This window comes from Thalassophryne amazonica, chromosome 7 (assembly GCF_902500255.1).
Source record: "Thalassophryne amazonica chromosome 7, fThaAma1.1, whole genome shotgun sequence".
In the NCBI taxonomy this organism is placed as follows: Eukaryota; Metazoa; Chordata; class Actinopteri; order Batrachoidiformes; family Batrachoididae; genus Thalassophryne; species Thalassophryne amazonica.
This window is the reverse complement of record NC_047109.1, coordinates 93795860-93820908: the sequence shown is the minus strand read 5'-3', so window position 1 is coordinate 93820908 and position 25049 is coordinate 93795860. Positions and strand designations below refer to the sequence as shown.

General features: G+C 40.1%; 1 protein-coding gene and 1 long non-coding RNA gene across 3 annotated transcripts; one reads left to right on the top strand and one right to left on the bottom strand.

The window, feature by feature from the left end:
* Window positions 1-2322: 2322 nt before the first annotated feature.
* Window positions 2323-24496, top strand: si:dkey-79d12.5 (maternal B9.15 protein). Of its 2 annotated transcripts, XM_034175098.1 has the most exons (5): window positions 2323-2453; window positions 17796-17973; window positions 19319-19456; window positions 19616-19970; window positions 24003-24495. In XM_034175098.1, the coding sequence occupies exons 2-5, from the start codon at window positions 17801-17803 to the stop codon at window positions 24213-24215; spliced, it is 879 nt and encodes a 292-aa protein (XP_034030989.1). In that variant the 5' UTR covers window positions 2323-2453; window positions 17796-17800; the 3' UTR covers window positions 24216-24495. The 2 variants fall into 2 exon arrangements, with proteins under 2 accessions (XP_034030989.1, XP_034030988.1); XM_034175097.1 differs by lacking the exon at window positions 2323-2453 and having other exon boundaries at window positions 24003-24496.
* LOC117514574 lies at window positions 3566-9779 on the bottom strand. Its single transcript, XR_004561901.1, has 3 exons — window positions 9671-9779; window positions 6586-6592; window positions 3566-3578 (listed from the first exon to the last, which is right to left on the bottom strand). It is a non-coding gene; the product is annotated as an uncharacterized LOC117514574 (long non-coding RNA).
* Window positions 24497-25049: the final 553 nt, after the last annotated feature.

Here is a 25049-nt window from a genome sequence, read left to right as displayed (position 1 = left end):
AACATTCGCCCTTGTGTTTGTGCAATATGCTGCGACACACTGGTCAGCCATATCGACAAACAAGTCCCTGAGAGCTGTGTTTAATCAAAGTTTCTGCCGCTAAAAAAACAGTGTAAACAAACCGCCAGGTGCGCGAGCCGATGTCTACAGCCTGTGACGTATTTTCGGCTTGGTGCTCAGCGGGAAGCTGTTCAGGCGGCGTGCACATTTTTCAGTCGCGGGATGTTCAAATGTTATATATAACGGGAGAACTGTGTCCATTTTCCCAAAATGCTTAGGTTGACCGAATTATATAACCTTTGTTACATGTAATAAGACTATGTTGTCTTTAAGTGTCATATCCACTTTAATAAGTGAGTGATCAGAGACCACTGATGTAAGAGGCATGATGTCAATATTCGTGACAGCAATACCACGTGCGAGAACCAGATCCAGGGTATTTCCACTAATGTGCGTCGAATCCCGAATGCATTGCCGAAATCCTAATGCACCCACAATTTCCATAAATGATTTGCAGAGGGGATCAGAAGGCTTATTTACGTATATGAACGTTAAAGTCACCCATGATCAGAATGTTATCTGCTCTCGCTGACAAGTTAGAAATGAACGCACCAAATTCATCTAAGAATTCAGAATATGAGCCAGGAGGCCTATATACAGTGACAAAGTAATACGCCTGATTTTTATTCTTCTGACCTTGGCAATGCGTAATATCCTGAGCGGATCGGAGAATCAGATGCTCAAACGAGTTATATTTGTGACCCCCAACAGCTAATAAGCTAAACCTAGATTTATAAATAAGAGCTACACCCCTGCCTTGCTTCGCATCACGAGGGACATGAATAATGTATATGCTGATGGGCAGGCTTCATTTAAGGGGAGGACAGCTGTAGGTTTTAGCCAGGTTTCACATAACCCAATCATATCTAAGTGATGATCAATAATTAAATCATTAATCAACAATGATTTTGAGGACAGTGCTCTTATGTTAATGAGACCCAGTCTAAGGACCTCAGTGGGGTTGCCAGTTGAGCTGTTTGGGTTTAGGGGTGGTTCCAGAGTGGCATATATAAGATGCCTAGAAGTAGGTTTAGGTTTGAGACATTCCACACGCGTTGTCGGTAGCAGACATGAAATCTTTGATATTGCTGGAACAACCATTGGGCCATCCTCAATTTCAACATGATCCAATATAGTAATGGGTATTAAGTTTGCAAAGCATATCCCTCTATGATTTGATTTTCTGAAGGGTTTACCTTTTTTCAAGGCTTCACATTGATTTTGGAGGCCTTTTATTTATTTGTTGGAGGCTTCACATTTTATTTCTTGATTTACATATTAACCTTTTATTTTGATTTATTCATGTATTTATTGGAGGCTTTAGCTTTTACTTATTCGTTTGTTTGTTTGTTTATTTATTTGGAGGCGTTACCTTTTATTTATTTATAAGTTGTTTTTTTAGGAGGCGTTACCTTTTATTTATTTTGAAGTTGTTTTTTGTTTTTTGGAGGCGTTTCCTTTTATTTATTTAGAAGTTGTTTTTTTGTTTTTTGGAGGCGTTTCCTTTTATTTATTTAGAAGTTGTTTTTTTTTGTTTTTTGGAGGCGTTTCCTTTTATTTATTTAGAAGTTGTTTTTTTTGTTTTTTGGAGGCGTTTCCTTTTATTTATTTAGAAGTTGTTTTTTGTTTTTTGGAGGCGTTTCCTTTTATTTATTTAGAAGTTGTTTTTTTGTTTTTTGGAGGCGTTTCCTTTTATTTATTTAGAAGTTGTTTTTTTTTGTTTTTTGGAGGCGTTACCTTTTATTTATTTAGATGCTGTTTTTCGTTTTTGGAGGCGTTACCTTTTATTTATTTAGAATTAGATTTTTTTGTTTTGTTTTTTCGAGGCGTTACCTTTTATTTTTTTTGAAGTTGTTTTGTTTTTGTTTTTTGGAGGCATTGCCTTTTATTTATTTAGATGTTGTTTTTTGAGGCGTTACCTTTTATTTATTTAGAAGTTGTTTTGTTTTTGTTTTTTGGAGGCGTTACCTTTTATTTATTTAGAAGTTGTTTTTTAAGGCGTTACCTTTTATTTATTTAGAAGTTGTTTTTCATTTTTGGAGGCGTTACCTTTTATTTATTTAGAAGTTGTGTTTTTTGTTTTTTGGAGGCGTTTCCTTTTATTTATTTAGAAGTTGTTTTTTTGTTGTTTGTTTTGTTTTTTTTGAAGGCGTTACCTTTGCCCATATTTGGCCGTTGTGTCGGTTGCACACTCCGCCGTCTTTGCTCACGGCGCTGAGTGAAGGAAGTGAGTCACGCTGACGGGAATGTTACGTGTACGTTATTACAGCAGCACAGAGAACAAGGAAGCAACATGTGCTCATCATAATAACTCCAACTCATCAGCGGCTCTCAGCACAGACAGACCACCGAAACACTGCTCAAGATTCACCGTCTGGAGGCTCCGGACCACCGTGAGTGTGTTTCTCATCTTCACCTGGACCGTTTGTGTGTTTGTTCATGTAACACGCTTTGTTTTTGTATAGAAATCTCATGGGCTTTGTTGTCTCTACGTCTTCTTTTATGACGCTGGTGTTTTTGAACTGATATTTTTTAACTATTACAATTTAGGCTGTTTTGTGCTTCACATCCGATAAAATTGAACTTATTAAATTTAAAGTTTATTCTTCCGTCATTAACAGCGTGGGCGCACAGAAACAAACTTTTACATACATTTCCACGAGGGGGTTTCCGCAAGTGTCACAAAGCCCGAGCACGTTATTTCCAGAATGAAGTTTCCTTTATGGCGACATAAAGGAACTGAAAGTTTAAAATCTTTATTATATTATTATGTTTCTTGACGTAATGTATCCTTCAAGCAGTCACACAAACACGTGTTGCTTTCCTGGAGTAAGGTTTCTTCACGGCTTTGTTTTGTCGCCTTTGTTTCAGTAGCAGGGGCGTAGCCATGCGCCCGTGGGGGCGGGGGGGGGGGGGTGTTTGGGTGGAGGAGGAAGAATAGAACATTTTCCTTTATAGTGTTTCCAGTAACATAACAAATTTAGAATGATGTCTTTAATTTCCTGGTGCATCACCATCAGCTCCACCCTTCTCACTTTCACAGTTTTGAAAAATGATCCTTATCTTGAAAAAAAAAAGCCTTCCTCCGGGAAGAAAGGTGTTTGTTGTGAAGTGGATATTCTATCATTGTGCCATTGTCTTATTTTAAATGTCAGAGAATTTTAAACATGTTAGATTATTTTTTTCTGTCACAACATTTGACACGCTTTGGTAATCACTTGTTTTTTTTCATGGAGTGTATAATATTGTTGCACATGCTGTGACTTAACTGGGAATTTTTCCCACAAATGTCATAGCTGTGCTGATGCCGTGGTGTCTACAGTTATGCTATGGTTGTTTTTCACCCATCACATAGCACAAGCCTGACACATTTTTGTAACAACATGTACTAGATTTTCACACAGTTGTGGACTGTGAGTCTATGATCCACATCTATGAAAGCAAGAATGGAGCTAATGGGTGTATAACCTGTTTTGACAGGTTTGCAAATAACAGTTTTGAAAAGTACTCTACATCATCTTCAGTTTTTACTGCTGTTAGAATTCTGATACTATGCAAGACATCCAGAAGTGCAGGGCTATTGAATAATTCAGGAAATACTGTTCAAATTTCAGAAAACATAAAGCCATAACCCTGTGGCTTAAACATTTAAGAGAAAGTGTATTTCAAGATTGATAGCAGCTGATCCATTATCTTAGTAGACTTATTCCAAATCCAGAACGGTGCTTCCGGATGTGGTGATCAATTTCGGAAGTGCAGAATCTTCTGATTTGGTCCATCTTCCAGTACTGCATGGGACATGACTACCACCTACTGGACTAGAATAATCTTGTGAGGTGGGCTTCATAGATAATTGGCAAAGCTTCTGGGGAAAACCTGGTCTTGTTAGGAGAGACGGCATCCATCCCACTTTGGATGGAGCAGCTCTCATTTCTAGAAATCTGGCCAATTTTCTTAAATCCTCCAAACCGTGACTATCCAGGGTTGGGACCAGGAAGCAGAGTTGTAGTCTTACACACCTCTCTGCAGCTTCTCTCCCCCTGCCATCCCCTCATTACCCCATCCCCGTAGAGACGGTGCCTGCTCCCAGACTACCAATAACCAGCAAAAATCTATTTAAGCATAAAAATTCAAAAAGAAAAAATAATATAGCACCTTCAACTGCACCACAGACTAAAACAGTTAAATGTGGTCTATTAAACATTAGGTCTCTCTCTTCTAAGTCCCTGTTGGTAAATGATATAATAATTGATCAACATATTGATTTATTCTGCCTAACAGAAACCTGGTTACAGCAGGATGAATATGTTAGTTTAAATGAGTCAACACCCCCGAGTCACACTAACTGTCAGAATGCTCGTAGCACGGGCCGGGGCGGAGGATTAGCAGCAATCTTCCATTCCAGCTTATTAATTAATCAAAAATCCAGACAGAGCTTTAATTAATTTGAAAGCTTGTCTCTTAGTCTTGTCCATCCAAATTGGAAGTCCCAAAAACCAGTTTTATTTGTTATTATCTATCGTCCACCTGGTCGTTACTGTGAGTTTCTCTGTGAATTTTCAGACCTTTTGTCTGACTTAGTGCTTAGCTCAGATAAGATAATTATAGTGGGCGATTTTAACATCCACACAGATGCTGAGAATGACAGCCTCAACACTGCATTTAATCTATTATTAGACTCTATTGGCTTTGCTCAAAAAGTAAATGAGTCCACCCACCACTTTAATCATATCTTAGATCTTGTTCTGACTTATGGTATGGAAATGGAAGACTTAACAGTATTCCCTGAAAACTCCCTTCTGTCTGATCATTTCTTAATAACATTTACATTTACTCTGATGGACTACCCAGCAGTGGGGAATAAGTTTCATTACACTAGAAGTCTTTCAGAAAGCGCTGTAACTAGGTTTAAGGATATGATTCCTTCTTTATGTTCTCTAATGCCATATACCAACACAGTGCAGAGTAGCTACCTAAACTCTGTAAGGGAGATAGAGTATCTCGTCAATAGTTTTACATCCTCATTGAAGACAACTTTGGATGCTGTAGCTCCTCTGAAAAAGAGAGCTTTAAATCAGAAGTGTCTGACTCCGTGGTATAACTCACAAACTCGTAGCTTAAAGCAGATAACCCGTAAGTTGGAGAGGAAATGGCGTCTCACTAATTTAGAAGATCTTCACTTAGCCTGGAAAAAGAGTCTGTTGCTCTATAAAAAAGCCCTCCGTAAAGCTAGGACATCTTTCTACTCATCACTAATTGAAGAAAATAAGAACAACCCCAGGTTTCTTTTCAGCACTGTAGCCAGGCTGACAAAGAGTCAGAGCTCTATTGAGCTGAGTATTCCATTAACTTTAACTAGTAATGACTTCATGACTTTCTTTGCTAACAAAATTTTAACTATTAGAGAAAAAATTACTCATAACCATCCCAAAGACGTATCGTTATCTTTGGCTGCTTTCAGTGATGCCGGTATTTGGTTAGACTCTTTCTCTCCGATTGTTCTGTCTGAGTTATTTTCATTAGTTACTTCATCCAAACCATCAACATGTTTATTAGACCCCATTCCTACCAGGCTGCTCAAGGAAGCCCTACCATTATTTAATGCTTCGATCTTAAATATGATCAATCTATCTTTGTTAGTTGGCTATGTACCACAGGCTTTTAAGGTGGCAGTAATTAAACCATTACTTAAAAAGCCATCACTTGACCCAGCTATCTTAGCTAATTATAGGCCAATCTCCAACCTTCCTTTTCTCTCAAAAATTCTTGAAAGGGTAGTTGTAAAACAGCTAACTGATCATCTGCAGAGGAATGGTCTATTTGAAGAGTTTCAGTCAGGTTTTAGAATTCATCATAGTACAGAAACAGCATTAGTGAAGGTTACAAATGATCTTCTTATGGCCTCAGACAGTGGACTCATCTCTGTGCTTGTTCTGTTAGACCTCAGTGCTGCTTTTGATACTGTTGACCATAAAATTTTATTACAGAGATTAGAGCATGCCATAGGTATTAAAGGCACTGCGCTGCGGTGGTTTGAATCATATTTGTCTAATAGATTACAATTTGTTCATGTAAATGGGGAATCTTCTTCACAGACTAAAGTTAATTATGGAGTTCCACAAGGTTCTGTGCTAGGACCAATTTTATTCACTTTATACATGCTTCCCTTAGGCAGTATTATTAGACGGTATTGCTTAAATTTTCATTGTTACGCAGATGATACCCAGCTTTATCTATCCATGAAGCCAGAGGACACACACCAATTAGCTAAACTGCAGGATTGTCTTACAGACATAAAGACATGGATGACCTCTAATTTCCTGCTTTTAAACTCAGATAAAACTGAAGTTATTGTACTTGGCCCCACAAATCTTAGAAACATGGTGTCTAACCAGATCCTTACTCTGGATGGCATTACCCTGACCTCTAGTAATACTGTGAGAAATCTTGGAGTCATTTTTGATCAGGATATGTCATTCAAAGCGCATATTAAACAAATATGTAGGACTGCTTTTTTGCATTTACGCAATATCTCTAAAATCAGAAAGGTCTTGTCTCAGAGTGATGCTGAAAAACTAATTCATGCATTTATTTCCTCTAGGCTGGACTATTGTAATTCATTATTATCAGGTTGTCCTAAAAGTTCCCTAAAAAGCCTTCAGTTAATTCAAAATGCTGCAGCTAGAGTACTGACGGGGACTAGAAGGAGAGAGCATATCTCACCCATATTGGCCTCTCTTCATTGGCTTCCTGTTAATTCTAGAATAGAATTTAAAATTCTTCTTCTTACTTATAAGGTTTTGAATAATCAGGTCCCATCTTATCTTAGGGACCTCATAGTACCATATCACCCCAATAGAGCGCTTCGCTCTCAGACTGCAGGCTTACTTGTAGTTCCTAGGGTTTGTAAGAGTAGAATGGGAGGCAGAGCCTTCAGCTTTCAGGCTCCTCTCCTGTGGAACCAGCTCCCAATTCAGATCAGGGAGACAGACACCCTCTCTACTTTTAAGATTAGGCTTAAAACTTTCCTTTTTGCTAAAGCTTATAGTTAGGGCTGGATCGGGTGACCCTGAACCATCCCTTAGTTATGCTGCTATAGACGTAGACTGCTGGGGGGTTCCCATGATGCACTGTTTCTTTCTCTTTTTGCTCTGTATGCACCACTCTGCATTTAATCATTAGTGATCGATCTCTGCTCCCCTCCACAGCATGTCTTTTTCCTGGTTCTCTCCCTCAGCCCCAACCAGTCCCAGCAGAAGACTGCCCCTCCCTGAGCCTGGTTCTGCTGGAGGTTTCTTCCTGTTAAAAGGGAGTTTTTCCTTCCCACTGTAGCCAAGTGCTTGCTCACGGGGGGTCGTTTTGACCGTTGGGGTTTTACATAATTATTGTATGGCCTTGCCTTACAATATAAAGCACCTTGGGGCAACTGTTTGTTGTGATTTGGCGCTATATAAAAAAATTGATTGATTGATTGTATTCTTATTCTTTTTCATTTCTGGCAGAGCAGGTGCCTTAATGGCATCCCTCCGGTGTTTAATTTTTTTTTACTTGATGTAGCTCCCCACGTGGAAGCAGGCAGGTTGCCAAAATAATGTCAAAGGAAGGCAGCTGTATTCACTCTACCCCCCACCCCCAACATACGCACCTGTTCTGCTCCTGCATGCAGTGTGAGTGTGTGTGTGTGTGTGCGCGCACACTTGTTTTCATGACAATTCAGGATATTTTTGTGATAACACACCTTCGGATGAGGACATTTTTCATGTCCTCATTTTTCCGAGAACTCTAAAGCACTCTAGACCCTCACCCCCAACATGCTTCTAGACCAAAAATCTGCGGTGTCCTAAAATATCACAATTTTTGGAAAATAAGTGTGTTTATTGTTTTTGCTCATGTTTACTTTCACCGCTTAGTGGCCGGTTTCGAAACTTAACACACTTTTCACACACTTTCAGTGTGATTTTATTGTACCCATAAGTCACGTAGTGTCCTCATATGTAGCATAAAAAACAGGTTTGACCAAAATATAGCCCGAGCCAAGGCTGTAAGCATGTAATCCTGTAAGCATGGGTCAGAATGAGTTTGATTCCGAGGCCTCTCGGAGCTTGGGAAAGGCATGATCCCATTTTTCACATTTCTGTCATAAGTCCTGATATGTCATTAAAACTTGTGTGTGGTTCTCTGGCATGATGTTTTTGTCAAACTTTTTGAGCTTTTGGTGGTGCAGGTGCTGACCTTTTGGGGTTATGCCCTTTTTATAAACAAACTGGCTGCAGATCACACGTGAGATTAGAGGCTCGCGTTCACACGTGTGACATGTCATTTATAAAACAGTGTCCCGTCTCTTTGAATTCATGGTGAGAGATGAAAAAAGCACTGATATTGAAGTTAGTGACACAGGTGTGATTTAAAATAAAGAAAAAGTGGAATAAATAGCAACTGAATGCATGGAATACAAATATGCATAAATAAGTAAATACATAACTCTTTTTTTTTTTAATTAGTACTTTAACATATAGTCTGCACAGGGATGATGTGTTAATATGTTAATAATAATTTTGAAAAATAAAGAAATAAATGAAAGCATGAACAGTATTCACCCATACATCAGACATTCACATTCTAAAAAGTTCAGCTGTGACTTCTGCGGTTGTTTGGTCTGAGCTGTGCACATGCTCACAAGGTCAAAAGCTTTGAGACGCATCAACGCAAATAATTTGAATACAGAATGTAATTTGCTGCACCCTCATAGTTTCCACAGCGGGCACGGTGCTGAAATCCACTCTGTGCAAACGGACCGTGTTGTTTTATTCGCACGTGAATCAAAGCTGTATCAGCAGAGCCTGTGATCAGGAAAGCAGGTGGCTGCTCAGCCAACAGACTGCCAGTAAACATGTTATAATGTGAATTTCTTTACGTTCCTCTGATATCTGAAAATGCTTATCAGTATGATGTCAGACAAGTGAAAACATGACTCCTATGGATTTTTTTTTTCTGGATACAGCAGAATACATTGTGTTGCACCTTCCCACATAAAGCCTGCTATATTTTGAAAAACAAAATGATGCCATAACCAGAACAGTTTGTTTTGATATTGTTATGCAAATCAGTAATCAACAGTAAATAAAGGCAGTTATTAGAGAACATCCACCTCAGCACAAAACACCCTATGATATTACACTGATTTATTTCTTTAGTTATTATTATTTATTTTGTTATTTTCTTTGGTTTAAATGTTTCAGCACCAGCAATTTGTCAGTCTATACCACAAAATCTAGTGGTACAGTGGATATAGAAAGTCTATGTTTGGATTTTACACATTTTAATTTCTTTATGCCATTAAAAAAGGGGCTTCTCTATATTAATATTTTTTTTATATCAGTGATCTTCAAACAGTGGGCTGTGGCTCCCTGGTGGACTGTGTAGGTTCTGCTGGTGGGGGGGGGGGCATCAAAAATAAAGAAATAAACTTCTTTGATCAATTTTGTAATAAAATTTAAAACTACCTAATAATACTTTCTTTTTTTTATTCAATTGCAATCAGAATGTAGTATTAAAACAAATCAGTGGGATTGAAATCTTGTTGGTTTTCATTTATCTGACCTAACTGAACATCTATACACTCACTGGCCACTTTATTAGGTACACCTTGCTAGTATTGGGTTGGATCCCCTTTTGCATTCAGATCTGCCTTAATTTTTCATGGCATAGATTCAACAAGGTGTTGGTAAAGCCCCGGTCCCACTGAATAATGAACAATAAATAATGAACCGCGTAGCATGTTTTTTTTTTTTTTTTGGTACGAGTGGAGTTATTCAACAAATGTGGGAGAATAGTGGTTCTTAAAGGCAGGATATTTGGCTAACGAGGCTTATCTCTGAGCGTGGCGGTAATTGCAAAAAGTTCAAAATTTAGCAACAACAGCACAAGGCAGTTTGTGTATGAGGTACTACGAGGACAAACGAGGATGTTAGAGGCATGTTCGTGGTAAGTACGAGGCTGTTAGAAGCCCATTATCTAAGTACCTGTTGGCTACGAGGACAGGGCAGGCTATTTTGGCTCCACACTCTCGCACTGTGCACTGGACACTGCGTATATAAAATAATTTTGTAGCGGATTAATCATTTTCTCTCTGAAAACACCTCTAATCGCTTCCAGAATCACAGAGGACCGTTTCAGCTGGAGCTTTTTTTTTTCTATCTCTCTTTCCTGCAGTTCATGAGGTGGAGAACGTATTTGGAACAGTCTAAAAGGTAATTATTTCTAACATTTATATTGTAATGGCTTGGTAAAACAGTTGCATGTTCATTCCTTCTTATGAGCAACTGTAAAAGTGTGTTTATGATAGATTTAATATCTCATTATAATCGATCAGCTAATCTGAGCTATGATGCGGTGTGCTGAGGCAATGACTCGCACTCGCAGTGTTTTTTAATTGTTTGCACAGTGTTCATATAGGCTACGTGGCTCATTATTTGAATAAGGACTGAAATTTCTGACAAATCCATACGTGGCTTATTATTCACGGCTTTATTATTTGGTGGGACCAGGGCATAACATTCCTCAGAGATGTTGGTCCATGGACCAACATCTCAATATATCAATATGGATATTGACATGACGGGAGCACACAGTCACCCATTCAACCAGTCTGCACATTCTCCTCTGACCTCTAACATCAAGAAGCATTTTCGTCCACACAACTGCCACTCATTGGGTAATAGTTTGGATGGACCACGGAAGATTTCAGATTTCAAAGTGGGCCCTGGCGGTCTTAAGTTTGGGAATGGTTACTCTATACTAATTTATATAGAGCAATCACTCAGTTTCAAGGGAAGGTGAGGTTCTACAGTTTAAAGTGGTGGCCTCTAGACCAGAGGACCCTCAGTTCAAGTTGGCCTTCAGACCGGAAAATCATTAAGGTCCCTTGATCATAGTCCTTAATCCCCAAGTTGCTCCCAGTGTGCAGTTGAATACGTTACATGGCAGCATGCTGACATTGGTGAATGTAAGGCATCATTGTAAAGTGCTTTGAACTTTTGCATCAGATGGAAAATTGCTATAAAAATGCAGTCCATTTTCCATTTTATATCATGTTGTGGAGAAATGTTTTTGGTTTGCATGTAAAGGAGATTGTTTTTGAAATCATAATATAGAGAAGCCTGATTTTTTTGTTTTTTGTTTTTTTTTTTGTAGAAAGAAACTAAAATGTGTACAAACCCAAGTGCAAGTGTCTGCTTCCTGTATCCCTTGTATCTGTTTGAGGTTATTTTCAGCATTTTGTTGTTACATTGTTTTGTGAGAATCTGCCCGTCTGTGTGATAATAACCTCTCTTGCAGAGTTTGTAGTAATAATAATAATAATAATAATAATAATACATTTTATTTATAGGTACCTTTCAGAACTCTCAAGGTCTCCTTACATCAGATAAACACAAATATATTAAAATGAACAAACAAGACCACAATAATCAGTCCACATAGATACAATTCAAATGACTAAAACAGAGTTTAAAATACATACCATATACAATATAAAATGGTAGCGAGTGGGAAATTGTCATATGGGGTAAGATATTCTTAAAAAAATGTGTTTTAAGCCATGATTTGAAGGTGGGCAGAGATGTTATTGTACCGAAGCCTTGTGGGAGTGCATTCCAGAGCCGGGGAGCAGAACAGCTAAAAGTCCCGTTGTAGTCAGGCGAGCACACGTTATCAAGAGACGGGAGGCTGAGGAAGAGCGGAGGAAACGGGAAAGTGTATAAACCTCAAGGAGCTCAGTAAGGTATGAGGGAATGAGCTTATGAAGAGGTTTGAACGTTAGAAGAAAGATTTTGACGTAAATAAGAAAATGAACCTGCAGCCAGTGAAGTTGCTTCAGGACGGCGGTGATGTGTTGTAAGGAGGGAGTTCTGGAAATGATGCGAGCAGCAGAGTTCTGAACCAGTTGACATTTATGGAGGGATTTGTGTGGTAAACCAAAGAACAGGGCATTTTAGTAATCAAGACAGGATGTAACAAGAGCATGAATTGAGGATTGCAGGACTATTGAGGGAGAGTGATGAATGGAGGCGATTAATATTACAGAGGGGAACATAAGCAGAGCAGGTGATACTGTTTATGTGCACTGTGAAAGAAAGAGTGCTATCAAGGATGACACCCAGACTCTTAACCTGAGACGAGGGGAAAATAGTGGAATTATCAGTGGACAATGAAAAACTATCAACTTTGGAAAGAGTAGATTTGCTTCAGACAGGAAGGAATTCAGTTTTTTCTACATTAAATTTAAGAAAGTTATGAGAGAACCAGGCTTTCATATTTTTAAACAGTTGATAAGGGAGGAAGGAGAAATTGTGATGTAGGCTTAGAGGAGAGGTAGTGCATTGGCATAGCAGTTGAAACTACTATATTATCTGAAAATATCAGAGGTGGGACAAAGTCACTGTCAAGTCATTCTCAAGTCATGCATCAGCAAGGCCCAAGTCAAGTCTCAAGTCAACTTAAAGCAATTGGTGGTCATATGACTTGAGACTTGACTTGGGACTTGCTGATTCATGACTTGAGAGTGACTCGATGGTGGCTTCATCCCACCTCTAGAAAATATAGACAAGGGGGAGAAGGTAAATAGTAAAAAGGAGGGGCCCCAGGAGAGAACCTTGGGGAACACCACAGCTGACATTGGTTTGCAGGGATGGGAAATTCTTTAACTGCACAGACTGAGTATGACCAGAAAGATAGCTCTCTCCTAGCGCTGATAAGCTAGGAGAGAGCTGTGTTATTCATGCAAATCAAAGCTAATCAGTTAAGGAGAATATGATGCGAGATCGTATCAAAGGCTGCAGTGAGTATGGTGAGTAATGCAGAGTCTGTGTTGGGAAGGTGTCGTAGCACGGACCCACAACAGGGGGCGCAAATGAACGGACAATGAGTAAGCCAAAAGGTAACAATTTAATGTTGTGATAATACACAACGAAACGTACAGTAATCTTCACAGTCAATAAACACCAGGTGACGTGTGGGCAGGCTCGAAGATAGAAGACCCCTGACGAGAGAGAAGCCGCGTCCCACACGGCTTCCACCACCAACGGTCTGAAGAACACCGGAGCCGCCAAGTCCCGAGTCCCCAGGTGGCCTCTGTCTTCGGCTGTCGACCCTGGTACTGCTGGCAGAAAGCAGAGATATGATGTGTGAGTGTGAGTCCGCACACTCAGTAATTCACAGTCCAAACACAGTTAGGAGGGAGCACCTCCACCTCCAAATCACACACACTCGTGCAGCTCCTGGTCAACCACTTATCTGAGATGGGGTGTGAGGCGAAGCCGTCGCTGTCACACCAAACGCCAATCCTCCAGATAAGGCAACACTCCAGGGAAACGGCTGCAATAGAAGTACAGGTTAAACACACACAGTGTTTGTCAGCAGAGAAAATTACCTTGGTATTGGTAGTCGATTTCTCGGCGAGGAGGTGGAACTGCAGTCCGGCTTTTATGGTGTGATGATGATGAACGAGTGACAGCTGGTGCAGGGGATGAATGACAGCTGTCACTTCTTCTAGGTCTGGCGCCCTCTCGTGCCTGGAGCCCGCACTCCAAGCAGGGCGCCCTCTGGTGGTGGTGGGCCAGCAGTACCTCCTCTTCAGCGGCCCACACAACAGTCTGCTGCCATCAGCAGGTCATTTGTGATTTTTACCAGGGCTGTTTTAGTACTACGACGTGGACGAAATCCAGATTGAACCTCTTCATTATGGTTATTATTGGCGAGATAGTTATTAACCTGTAAAGCAGCTAATGTTTTCTAAAATTTTGGACAGATACGGGAGGTTTGAGATTGGTCATAAGTTATTTAAATCATTAGGATCAGAACCAGGTATTGGTGTAATTATTGCAGTTTTGAGGGGTGATGGAACAGAACCTGGGGTAAGGGAATAGTGTATTATGTTGATGATGAGGTGGTTTGGGGGGCAGGGGGTCAGTTTTGGTTTACAGATGATGGCAGACACTTCAGTGACAGAAGGGAGACTGAAAGTCATCCAAGGCTGCAGTAAAGATTGTTTTTTTTTTTTGTTTTGTTTTTTTTAATTATATATTGTTAAAGTCAGGGGGAAAGCAATGGGAAGAATTATCAGCACTGTTTTGTTTAATTATACTTCATTCAGCTGGAGCTGTAAGATTGACATTAAATTAGGAAATTAGTCAACACAACACATTTTTTTGTCCCTTTTTTTAAACCCCAATTTTGTGTTATAAAATGAATATTGAATATGATTGTATTCAAGTATATATACTTTTGGCTGTTGCTGCAGGGTGTGTGGCCAAGTGGTTAGTGTACTTGGTTTCAGTGTGTAAGGTTGCCAGTTCAAACCCCACCCCTGCCCCATGTCTCCCTATATAATGTGGAGTTGCGTCAGGAAGGGCATCTGGCATAAAACCTGTGCCGGTTCAACATGCAGATCCACCTTGGATTTGCTGCGGTGACCCTGAGTGCAAAACAAGGGGACAGCTGAAAGGACTTACTTTTGGCTGTTCATCAGGCAGAAATCCTCCTAAAAATCATTGTGGGCTACTTGTGATATGTATAATAATTCTTAATATTTATCATTTTTGACATTTTGTGCACAAAGCAATCTATAAATAATGAGATTCCTTCCTATTACCAGATGTAAGAAGCCCAATTACGAACCCACATTTTAATAGTTAAAAGCACTAATGACTGTGACAAATGGCCTTCATGTGTGGGTTAAACTTTCTAAATTAAATTGAATTTCTAAATTAAAAAGAGAGAGAGAGAGAAACAGAAATATGATAGTTGGAAACCAATCAGAAAAACCTGTGTGCGCTTTAGTCAGCAAAACAGACATTCTGCAAGCGTCTATGTGGCAGTACTTACGTCCTCGAGGTGGGGTGCGTGTTTGAAGTGAAACTTTAGTTACTGAACCACAAAAAGGAAACAAATTCAACTGAGAAGGCGACAACATGATGAATGTCTGCAATCTGACCCTGATTGCAGATGAGTGGATAACTGTAAAATCAAAACTAAATGTGGTCCTATAGGCCACATGAAACCACGTAAGTGTGTGTGCGTGTGTGTGTTTGTCCGACAAATTGGTATTGTACAGCGTCGTATGCTGCAATACGCCTGCAGTGATACAACCCCTGGCAATAATTATGGAATCACCGGCCTCGGAGGATGTTCATTCAGTTGTTTAATTTTGTAGAAAAAAAAGCAGATCACAGATATGACACAAAACTAAAGTCATTTCAAATGGCAACTTTCTGGCTTTAAGAAACACTATAAGAAATCAGGAAAAAAATTGTGGCAGTCAGTAATGGTTACTTTTTTTAGACCAAGCAGAGGAAAAAAATATGGACTCACTCAATTCTGAGGAAAAAATTATGGAATCACCCTGTAAATTTTCATCCCCAAAACTAACACCTGCATCAAATCAGATCTGCTCGTTAGTCTGCATCTAAAAAGGAGTGATCAAACCTTGGAGAGCTGTTGCACCAAGTGGTCTGACATGAATCATGGCTCCAACACGAGAGATGTCAATTGAAACAAAGTAGAGGATTATCAAACTCTTAAAAGAGGGTAAATCATCACACAATGTTGCAAAAGATGTTGGTTGTTCACAGTCAGCTGTGTCTAAACTCTGGACCAAATACAAACAACATGGGAAGGGTGTTAAAGGCAAACATACTGGTAGACCAAGGAAGACATCAAAGCGTCAAGACAGAAAACTTAAAGCAATATGTCTCAAAAATCGAAAATACACAACAAAACAAATGAGGAACAAATGGGAGGAAACTGGAGTCAACGTCTGTGACCGAACTGTAAGAAACCGCCTAAAGGAAATGGGATTTACATACAGAAAAGCTAAATGAAAGCCATCATTAACACCTAAACGGAAAAAAACAAGGTTACAATGGGCTAAGGAAAAGCAATCGTGGACTGTGGATGACTGGATGAAAGTCATATTTAGTGATGAATCTCAAATCTGCATTGGGCAAGGTGATGATGCTGGAACTTTTGTTTGGTGCCGTTCCAATGAGATTTATAAAGATGACTGCCTGAAGAGAACATGTAAATTTCCACAGTCATTGATGATATGGGGCTGCATGTCAGGTAAAGGCACTGGGAGATGGCTGTCATTACATCATCAATAAATGCACAAGTTTACGTTGATATTTTGGACACTTTTCTTATCCCATCAATTGAAAGGATGTTTGGGGATGATGAAATCATTTTTCAAGATGATAATGCATCTTGCCATAGAGCAAAAACTGTGAAAACATTCCTTGCAAAAAGACACATAGGGTCAATGTCATGGCCTGCAAATAGTCCGGATCTTAATCCAATTGAAAATCTTTGGTGGAAGTTGAAGAAAATGGTCCATGACAAGGCTCCAACCTGCAAAGCTGATCTGGCAACAGCAATCAGAGAAAGTTGGAGCCAGATTGATGAAGAGTACTGTTTGTCACTCATTAAGTCCATGCCTCAGAGACTGCAAGCTGTTATAAAAGCCAGAGGTGGTGCAACAAAATACTAGTGATGTGTTGGAGCGTTCTTTTGTTTTCATGATTCCATAATTTTTTCCTCAGAATTGAGTGATTCCATTTTTTTTTCCCTCTGCTTGGTCTAAAAAAGTAACCGTTACTGACTGCCACAATTATTTTTCCTGATTTCTTATAGTGTTTCTTAAAGCCAGAAAGTTGCCATTTGAAATGACTTTAGTTTTGTGTCATGTCTGTGATCTGCTTTTTTTCTACAAAATTAAACAACTGAATGAACATCCTCCAAGGCCGGTGATTCCATAATTTTTGCCAGGGGTTGTATATTTGTGTTGCTGAGCCATGCAAAGCAATCCCAGCAAGTGAACTGTAAAAGCAACAACAACCTGCTAAATACCTGCAATTTGAGGCGGCGTTCACCTCGTAGACGAATGACTAAGTGGAACCCAACAGCCAAACACGGCCCTGGTAATCCTCAAATACTCTCACAGTTCTCCTAATTACTAAGTTATTTACCGAGGCATTACCGTTACGACTTTATTGTTGCTGTCACCGCTCTCAGATGAAGGCGGTGACGGTATCTGTCAGGGCAAATAATAATTTTCTCACATAACACAAGGCACAGACTGAAGCAGCGGCGGTTTGTTTCCATGCCGCAGTAACTAATGACTTGTGCGCGCCTCAAAGTTCAAGGCACGGCTTTCATCGTTGGCAGCTGCATCAGGATGCTCGTGTGCCATTTTTGCAGTTTGGATTGCCTTGGCCTGTATGTCGGTGTGACACTGGCAGCAAACCAAAGCGGGCACACTATCAGAAAATAAACAGTGAAGCCTGTGCAAAAGATTTGCATGTCAAAGTACAGAGATGGCAGTAAGAAGACAGTTTGCATCTTTTTTGCCTGTATACAAACTCCAGCCTTTTATCAACAAAGAGCCACATCCACGGGTGTGAAGCAGACGGCGCTCTGTTACACAAGCAGAGCTCGTCTGAAGGTAATAAAAATAGAAGGAACGGGGAAGTGTTGCTTTCAGTTGAAGTTCCTTCTCCCACACATCTTGCAGAAGGGAAGTCACACTGTGTTACTAAAAAGTCAAATAAGTGTGTGTGTGTGTGTGTGTGTGTGTGTGTGGGTGGGTGGGTGGGTGGGTGGGTGTGTGTGTGTGTCAGCGCGGGCAGCCAGAGAGATGCACAAACATCACGGTGGATTACAGTGTTGTTCCACTTTTACAGAAACCATGAAGCGAGAGGTGAAAGCCGGTGTCGACTTCCTGAAGCGCCTGGTTTTGGCACGCGGAACGCTGGACGCAGCCAAAGTGGAGCAGTTTGCGGAAAAGCTGCAACAACTTTTATGTAACAAATACGAGGAGCACTGGTACCCCGAGTGTCCCAACAAAGGGCAAGCTTACAGGTAATCACTCAATAATCCCCAAACTCTGCACCTTCATCACAGTTTCACCTGCTTTGACTTGTTTGTGTGTTTAAACATGTCATAATGAAAGCAGCTGATGGTCTTGTGGACATCAGACTTGCGTTTTGGAAATGAAAGAGATGGACAAACATGCTCATTAGCTCATAAGCAATGTGTCATTTTAAAAACACATGGAGAGAGAGAATGAAGAAGTGTCTGCTTCAGTGTCATCTTCATATTAAAAGCGTGGGTGGGTGATTTTACTTAGTAAGTTTAATGTAAGTACATAGTATAATTGTAAAAATACATGGATGACACAAGAAAGTGAAAACACTTAGTTCCATTGTGGTCCATTTAAAAATCAAATGACAATGTAGATGTAATACTAAAATAAAATAATAATAATAATAATTCTGATAATAATAATAATAATAATGATAATAATGGTGTGTATAGGATAACAAGAATCTAAAGAATTTATAAATACATTAAGACAGTAAATTAACATTAAAAAAAATAACGTAATCAACAGGAAATAAAAAGGGTTGAGTTCTTATGCTAAAAAGTTGTTGAGGTCTAAGGTTCTAAAAACATTTTGGACTCACGCATCATTCCTACTCATTATAGAAACTTTGCTTAATTTATTACCACCCTTGAAAACATGTCAGCTACCTATTTTATAAACACTACCCAATCTAGATCCCATGGATCCCCACACATAGCATGGTAGTAATGATGATGATGATGATGATGATGATAGTGCTTTCCAGTACACAGAGACCACTTGGCTTTTTAATATATAAATGATTTACTACTGAATGTAATGATCAACATCCATTATTCAATGTTGTTACTTAATATCCTCAATTTCTCCAAAAGTATTAGTACTCTCAACTTTATGTTTTCGCAGACGGCAGATGTCAGCTCTCCCCAGTTTGTCCGTGATCAAAGCCATACGCACGCACGCATACGCATACACATACACAGACGCTATTTGGTTTTTAATATAAACATTATTAAAGTGGTCATATAATGAAAACTAGTTGTTTGTTCAGGGTCACCACAGCAGATCCAGTACAGAGCTGCATTGGAATTTGGCACAGGTTTTACACAACTCCACACACATCCCCTAGGTGGTCTTTTAATTTGGTGAAGATCGTAGCATTTGTTGTTTTTTGCGTTATCGCGTTATTCACTCCGTGCATTACATGTCTAGGCTTTTCCAAAGCCTCGGAAAAATAAAATAATATATGCTCAAGAATCTGCTGTGTATTTTGTGATGACAGAGGAAGAACTCTCCAGATCAACATTTAAAAAAACCTATTTAATGTTGCCTCCTTCACAGATGCATACGGATAAATAACGTAACGCCGTGTGATGATGTGGTGCAGAAGGCATGTGAGGAGAGTGAGCTCACACCCAGCGAGCTCGGCCTTCCGCCTGAGGTCACGGTGTGGATCGACCCACTCGAGGTGTGTGCAAGGTGAGTCACCGGCCTGCAACAAGAGCCATCTCTGTGCTTACTGCAGACCGCGCACGTCATGACGCAGTCTGGTAACGATGAATATACTATGCAGACAGGTTTGTCACAAATTAATGTTGGACGACGTGCGTTTTAAGTGACTCTCGTCCGTCTTCACAGATCCAGGGAGAGCTGCAGGCCCTTCACTGTGGCTCGTTTTACAGACAAAGAGGAGAAGACGGATAAAGAGGAGGATGAGGAGGGTTCAAAAGAATACAAAGAGGACACTTCTGCGGACTCCGTCCACCTCGACACGTCTGACTACCACTCGGCGACCTCTTCCGACTGCGGTTCCGCAGCGTCGAGCGACACGGAAGAGGAGGTAAAGGACGGCGAGACAGAGGGAGAGAAAGAGAAAGATGCTGTGAAGAAGAAGACAGCGGCAGAAGGCAACACCTACTCAATAACAATGGTGCCCAGAATTCGGACGCGGACTGGAGACTGGCCACATAAGGTCAAATACGTCAGAAATCTGGTAAATCTATAAGTAATAAGTTAAAAACACCTTACATACTGCAAGCAAAGTGCAAATACTGTGTCACATTGGCTGACCTGATCCTGTCAGGTCTCAGAGGTGAAGAAGAGAAGGTCCTCATTAGTACATGGCTGGTAGCCTGCTTGGGAACACCAGGCACTGCGTGTGTTTCCCCATGTAGTACTGGAGTTGCGTCACTTTGGGCATCTGGCATAAAACTTGTGCCAAATCCCGATGCAGATCGGCACTTGATCTGCTGTGGTGACCCTGAGCAGCCCAAAGACAAACAGCAGGATTACATGCTGATGCTTACTCTATATTTTCATGGGTGTCAGAGAATCTTTTGTTGTTGTCGTTGTTAAATCTAAGGGATTTTTAAAATGGTGAACCAAAGAAATTACAAATACTTAGGGATGACTTCGATACATTATTAATCAAAACATTAGACCACATTAGACTGTAGCTTTTTTGACAACAGGTTGTACCTAGTACAAAAAAGTCCCTCTCTCTCACACACACACACACACATATATATATATATATATACCGTATTTTCCGGACTATAAGTCACACCGGAGTATAAGTCGCACCAGCCACTTTATCCATTATAAAGAAAAATAAACCATAAATAAGTCGCACCGGAGTATAAGTCGCACCAGCCACTTTATCCATTATAAAGAAAAATAAACCATAAATACATTGCACTGGACTATAAGTCCCATGGACATACAGGTATGTTAACATGAAAAGTTCAGATGATAATATTGTGACGGCTACCGTTTTCGGATGCATATTTAACCAGTCTTAACTTGTAATCTGCAGAGTATGATTTTCTTTTTGGTGGCATTTTTTCGGGCCTTCTCCGTTGTCTTGTTAAGTTATCAGTAACGTTGAAATTTTTATTTTTCTATGGTAGTCAGAAGTCGCAGGAACAGTCACACAAGCCTCGAGTGCCCTCTCGTGAGCTGCATTTTACCTACGGATATGTTTGTATTTTGCGGACCACATTGCGAGCCGAACCATGCAGCACCTACCTGCGCAGCTCATGACCGCCCAGCGGTGTCGATACAGCTCCTTCCAAGTGCAGACGCTAATCCTCCGCCGTCGCTCAGTGCTCCCATGCAGCTCTCGGCGTCAACTCTGCTCACATTGATATCCAAGGGTTGAAGCTGTTTTGTTAGCTGTCCCGGAATAAACACCATGTTCGTCTGCTTCAAACGCTTTTCACAATCATCAACGCCAGCTCCTTCCAAGTGCACACGCTAATCCTCCACCGTCGCTCACCCAGTGCTCCCACACAGCTCTCAGCGTCAACTTAAACACTCTGCTCACACTGATATCCAAGGGTTGAAGCTGTTTTGTTCGCCATGCTGGAATAACAGCAAGCACCGTGTTCGTCAGCTTCTCACGCTGTGGGTGAGGTGAGGAATACGCGTCCAACATTCTGTTCTCTGATTGGTTATCGCGACCAGCATAACCTATAGGACGGCCATCATACTACAGTGCCCATGATGCATTGCATTTCCTTTTCTGGTGGCCATTTTAAAACATAGATTGACTCTGTCACGTAAAATTGTTTTGTTACAGTAAATTAATTGAGATCCTACCGGTATATTTTTCATTTATAAGTCGCACCGGAGTATAGGTCGCACCCCAGGCCAAAACATGTAAAAAAGTGCGACTTATAGTCCGGAAAATACGGTATATATATATACGAGGTCTGTTAGAAAAGTATCCGACCTTATTATTTTTTTCAAAAACCATATGGATTTGAATCACGTGTGATTACATCAGACATGATTGAACCCTCGTGGGCATGCGAGAGTTTTTTCACGCCTGTCAGTTACGTCATTAACCTGTGGGCAGTCTTTGAGTGAGGAGTGGCCCACCCTCTCGTCGATTTTTTCATTGTTTATGAATGGCTCAGAGACTGCTGCTTTGTTTGATCAAAATTTTTTCAAAACTGTAAGGCACAACTGAGTGGACACCATTCGATAAATTCAGCTGGTTTTTGGTAAAAATTTTAACGGCTGATGAGAGATTTTGGTCCGGTAGTGTCGCCGTAAGGACGGCCCACGGCACCTGACGGCGATCTGCGCTTCGAGGCGGCAGCGTGTCGCCGTTTCAAGTTGAAAACTTCCACATTTCAGGCTCTGTTGACCCAGTAAGTCGTCAGAGAACAGAGAACTTTCAGAAGAAGTCGGCATGAGGAGTTTATTCGGACATTCCATTGTTAACGGACATTTTGTAAGGAAAGAACGTGCGGGCAGAGTCACATGTCGGGTCGGACCCGACCGCGGGGGGTCGCAACAGGAAAAACACCTCCGTTGGAAACCTTAACGGGCAAGTTGGAACATGCCCAAGCTGTTAAACAATTTCTCAGTTACTCACTTGTTGAAAGCCATCAAAAGCCGCCTGAATTTTACAAATGATTTTCAACATGGAGGTGTTTTTCCTGTTGCGGCACACACAGATTTGCCGAGTCGTCACAGAAACAACTTGGCGAATTTGCGCACACGTCTTTCATTAAAAAATGTCCTTAAACAGTGGAATGTCCACATAAAGTCCTCATGCCGGCCTCTTCTGAATCTTCTCTGTTCTCTCACGACGTCCTGAGTGAATTAAGCCTTAAATTAGGATGTTTTCAGGTCAAAACAGGCCGACGACGGCGCCTGGAAGCGCTGCACGACATCCCACTCCGTGGGAAGTCCTTACAGCGATAGAAACACCCCATAATCTCTCATCAGCCGTTAAACTTTTCACCGAAAACCAGCTTAATTTCTCGAATAGTGTCCACTCGGATATTCCTCACAGGTCCAGACAAAAATTTGATAAAGCAACGCGTCTCAAGCAGCGTGTGAAACAAAGGAATTCAGCAGAGAGGGCGGACCACATCTCACTCACGGCCTGCCCACAGGGAAATGACGTCACCGACGCGTGAAAAAAACTCACGCATGCACACGAGGGTTCAAGCATGATTGGTGTAATCGCACGTCATTCAAATCCATATAGTTAAAAAAAAATAAAAGGGTCGGTTTATTATCTAATAGACCTCGTATTATTAATAATAATTATTAATATTTACTGAGAAAAATGGTGGCGTGTTCAAACGCCACCATTTTTCTCAGTAAATATTTTTGTAAAGGTGCTATTGACATGAAATTTTCACCAGATGTCAGTAACAGCCCGGGTAATTAATACATGCAAGTAAACCAAATCAAATAAGAAGAGAAATGAATTTATATGTAATAAAATGGAGTGCCACAAGGAAACAATATTGAACAGGATTACTGAAATTTATTTACTACTTCATACATACTTCATGTTCAATACTTTTTTCTGTGCCATTTCACATTATTACACAAAATTTATACACATCTATGGTTTCCTTTCTTTGTATGTATGGATTACTTGGGTTGTGACTGACATCTGGTGAAAATTTCATGTCAGTCACCCCTTTATATATATATATATATATATATATATATATATATATATATATATATATATATATATATGTATAATGTATATGCGTGTGTGTGTGTGTATGTATGTGTGCAGAGAACATTTCATTTCAGAGTGGCCTTTTATTGTGGCCAGCCTAAGGCACACCTGTGCAGTAATCATGGTGTCTAATCAGCATCTTATATGCCACACCTGTGAGGTGGGATGGATTATCTCAGCAAAGGAGAAGTGCTCACTAACAGACATTTTTGTGAACAATATTTGAGAGAAATATGTCTTTTGTGTATATAGAAAATGTTTCAGATTATTTTGAGCGGTTCACTGGTTGTTCTAACACTTGTAAAAAGTACAGTGATGTATCCTAATTAAAAATGAAAGCATTACAAGTAAGAGCAGCTGTTTACAAGGCATTCCTTCATGATAGTTTCAGTATTGCACGTTGTAGATTGGAAAGTACCGGCGACTGTTCAGATGTGACCTCACTGTGTTAATAATCGCCGTGCTGGAAAGTCTCCATCATCCCTGCTAATGTTTTGCACTCCTCTCAATTTTTTTTTTTCTGTCCAGCTCCCTGCTAGCCTCCAGTACTTCTACCATCCTTCATCAGTGTGGCCTCAGTACAAGAAGAGTGCCCCTGTGTTTGTCACCACGGTGTGCGCTCCTCCGCCACCACCGCCACCACCCCAGCAGGTGATCAGCTACTACGTGTTACCGCAGCCGTCGCCGCAGTTCATCGTGCCTCAGACCGCCCTCCAGCCTTGGGGCGCTGTGAAGGCTTAGGCCACCCGGAACCAGCATGGAGACACTGGAGCATTAGATAATCGTATGACTGAGTCAGTGACATCAGGTCTCTGAGTTCACCTTATCTTGAGCCAAAAAAGAACTTTCTAAAAAATGATTTAGCTCAGTTAGTCTTTGCACATTCTCTCTTCCTTTCTCTCTCCTTTTTTTTTTTTGTTTAATAACCTTTATTCAGCACAATGGGATGAATTTCATTATAAAATGTGCACACAATATTTGAATTGTTGGAATCTATTGAATCAGCACTGCTAATTTTTACACACTGTGCATATCTGCGTGTATGTATATATATATATATATATATATATATATATATATATATATATATATATATATATTATATATATATATATATATAATATATATATAAATAATAATCTTCAGTTACTGGGTGCTTGGAATTTACTCAGGAACCTGCAGCAATATACTTAATTCCACATGTCTTTTCAGGTGTTTTCTTCTTCAGTCCCCTGGTTTGGGCTGCTGAATAATGGTCCACTGTGTGTAAATATATAGTTGCAAAATCTGATTTAGGATTTTAATATGTTGTAGCTATAGTGATAATAGTTGTACATGAAGAAAATTATTTTTTACTCAACTGTTTGTAAATACCACAGATGTTGAACTGTGCCCTTAAATTATACTGTTTTTTCTTGTAATTTATTTCGCCACCAGCAGATGGCACTGGACTCAGCTTATACACGAAATGATGTAATTTAAATGAGAAAAGTCGCTGTTGTATATTGCAAATCTACCTTCACAGCAGATATTTTTAAACTACTTTGATTTATATTCTGTTAATGCTGTCTGTAT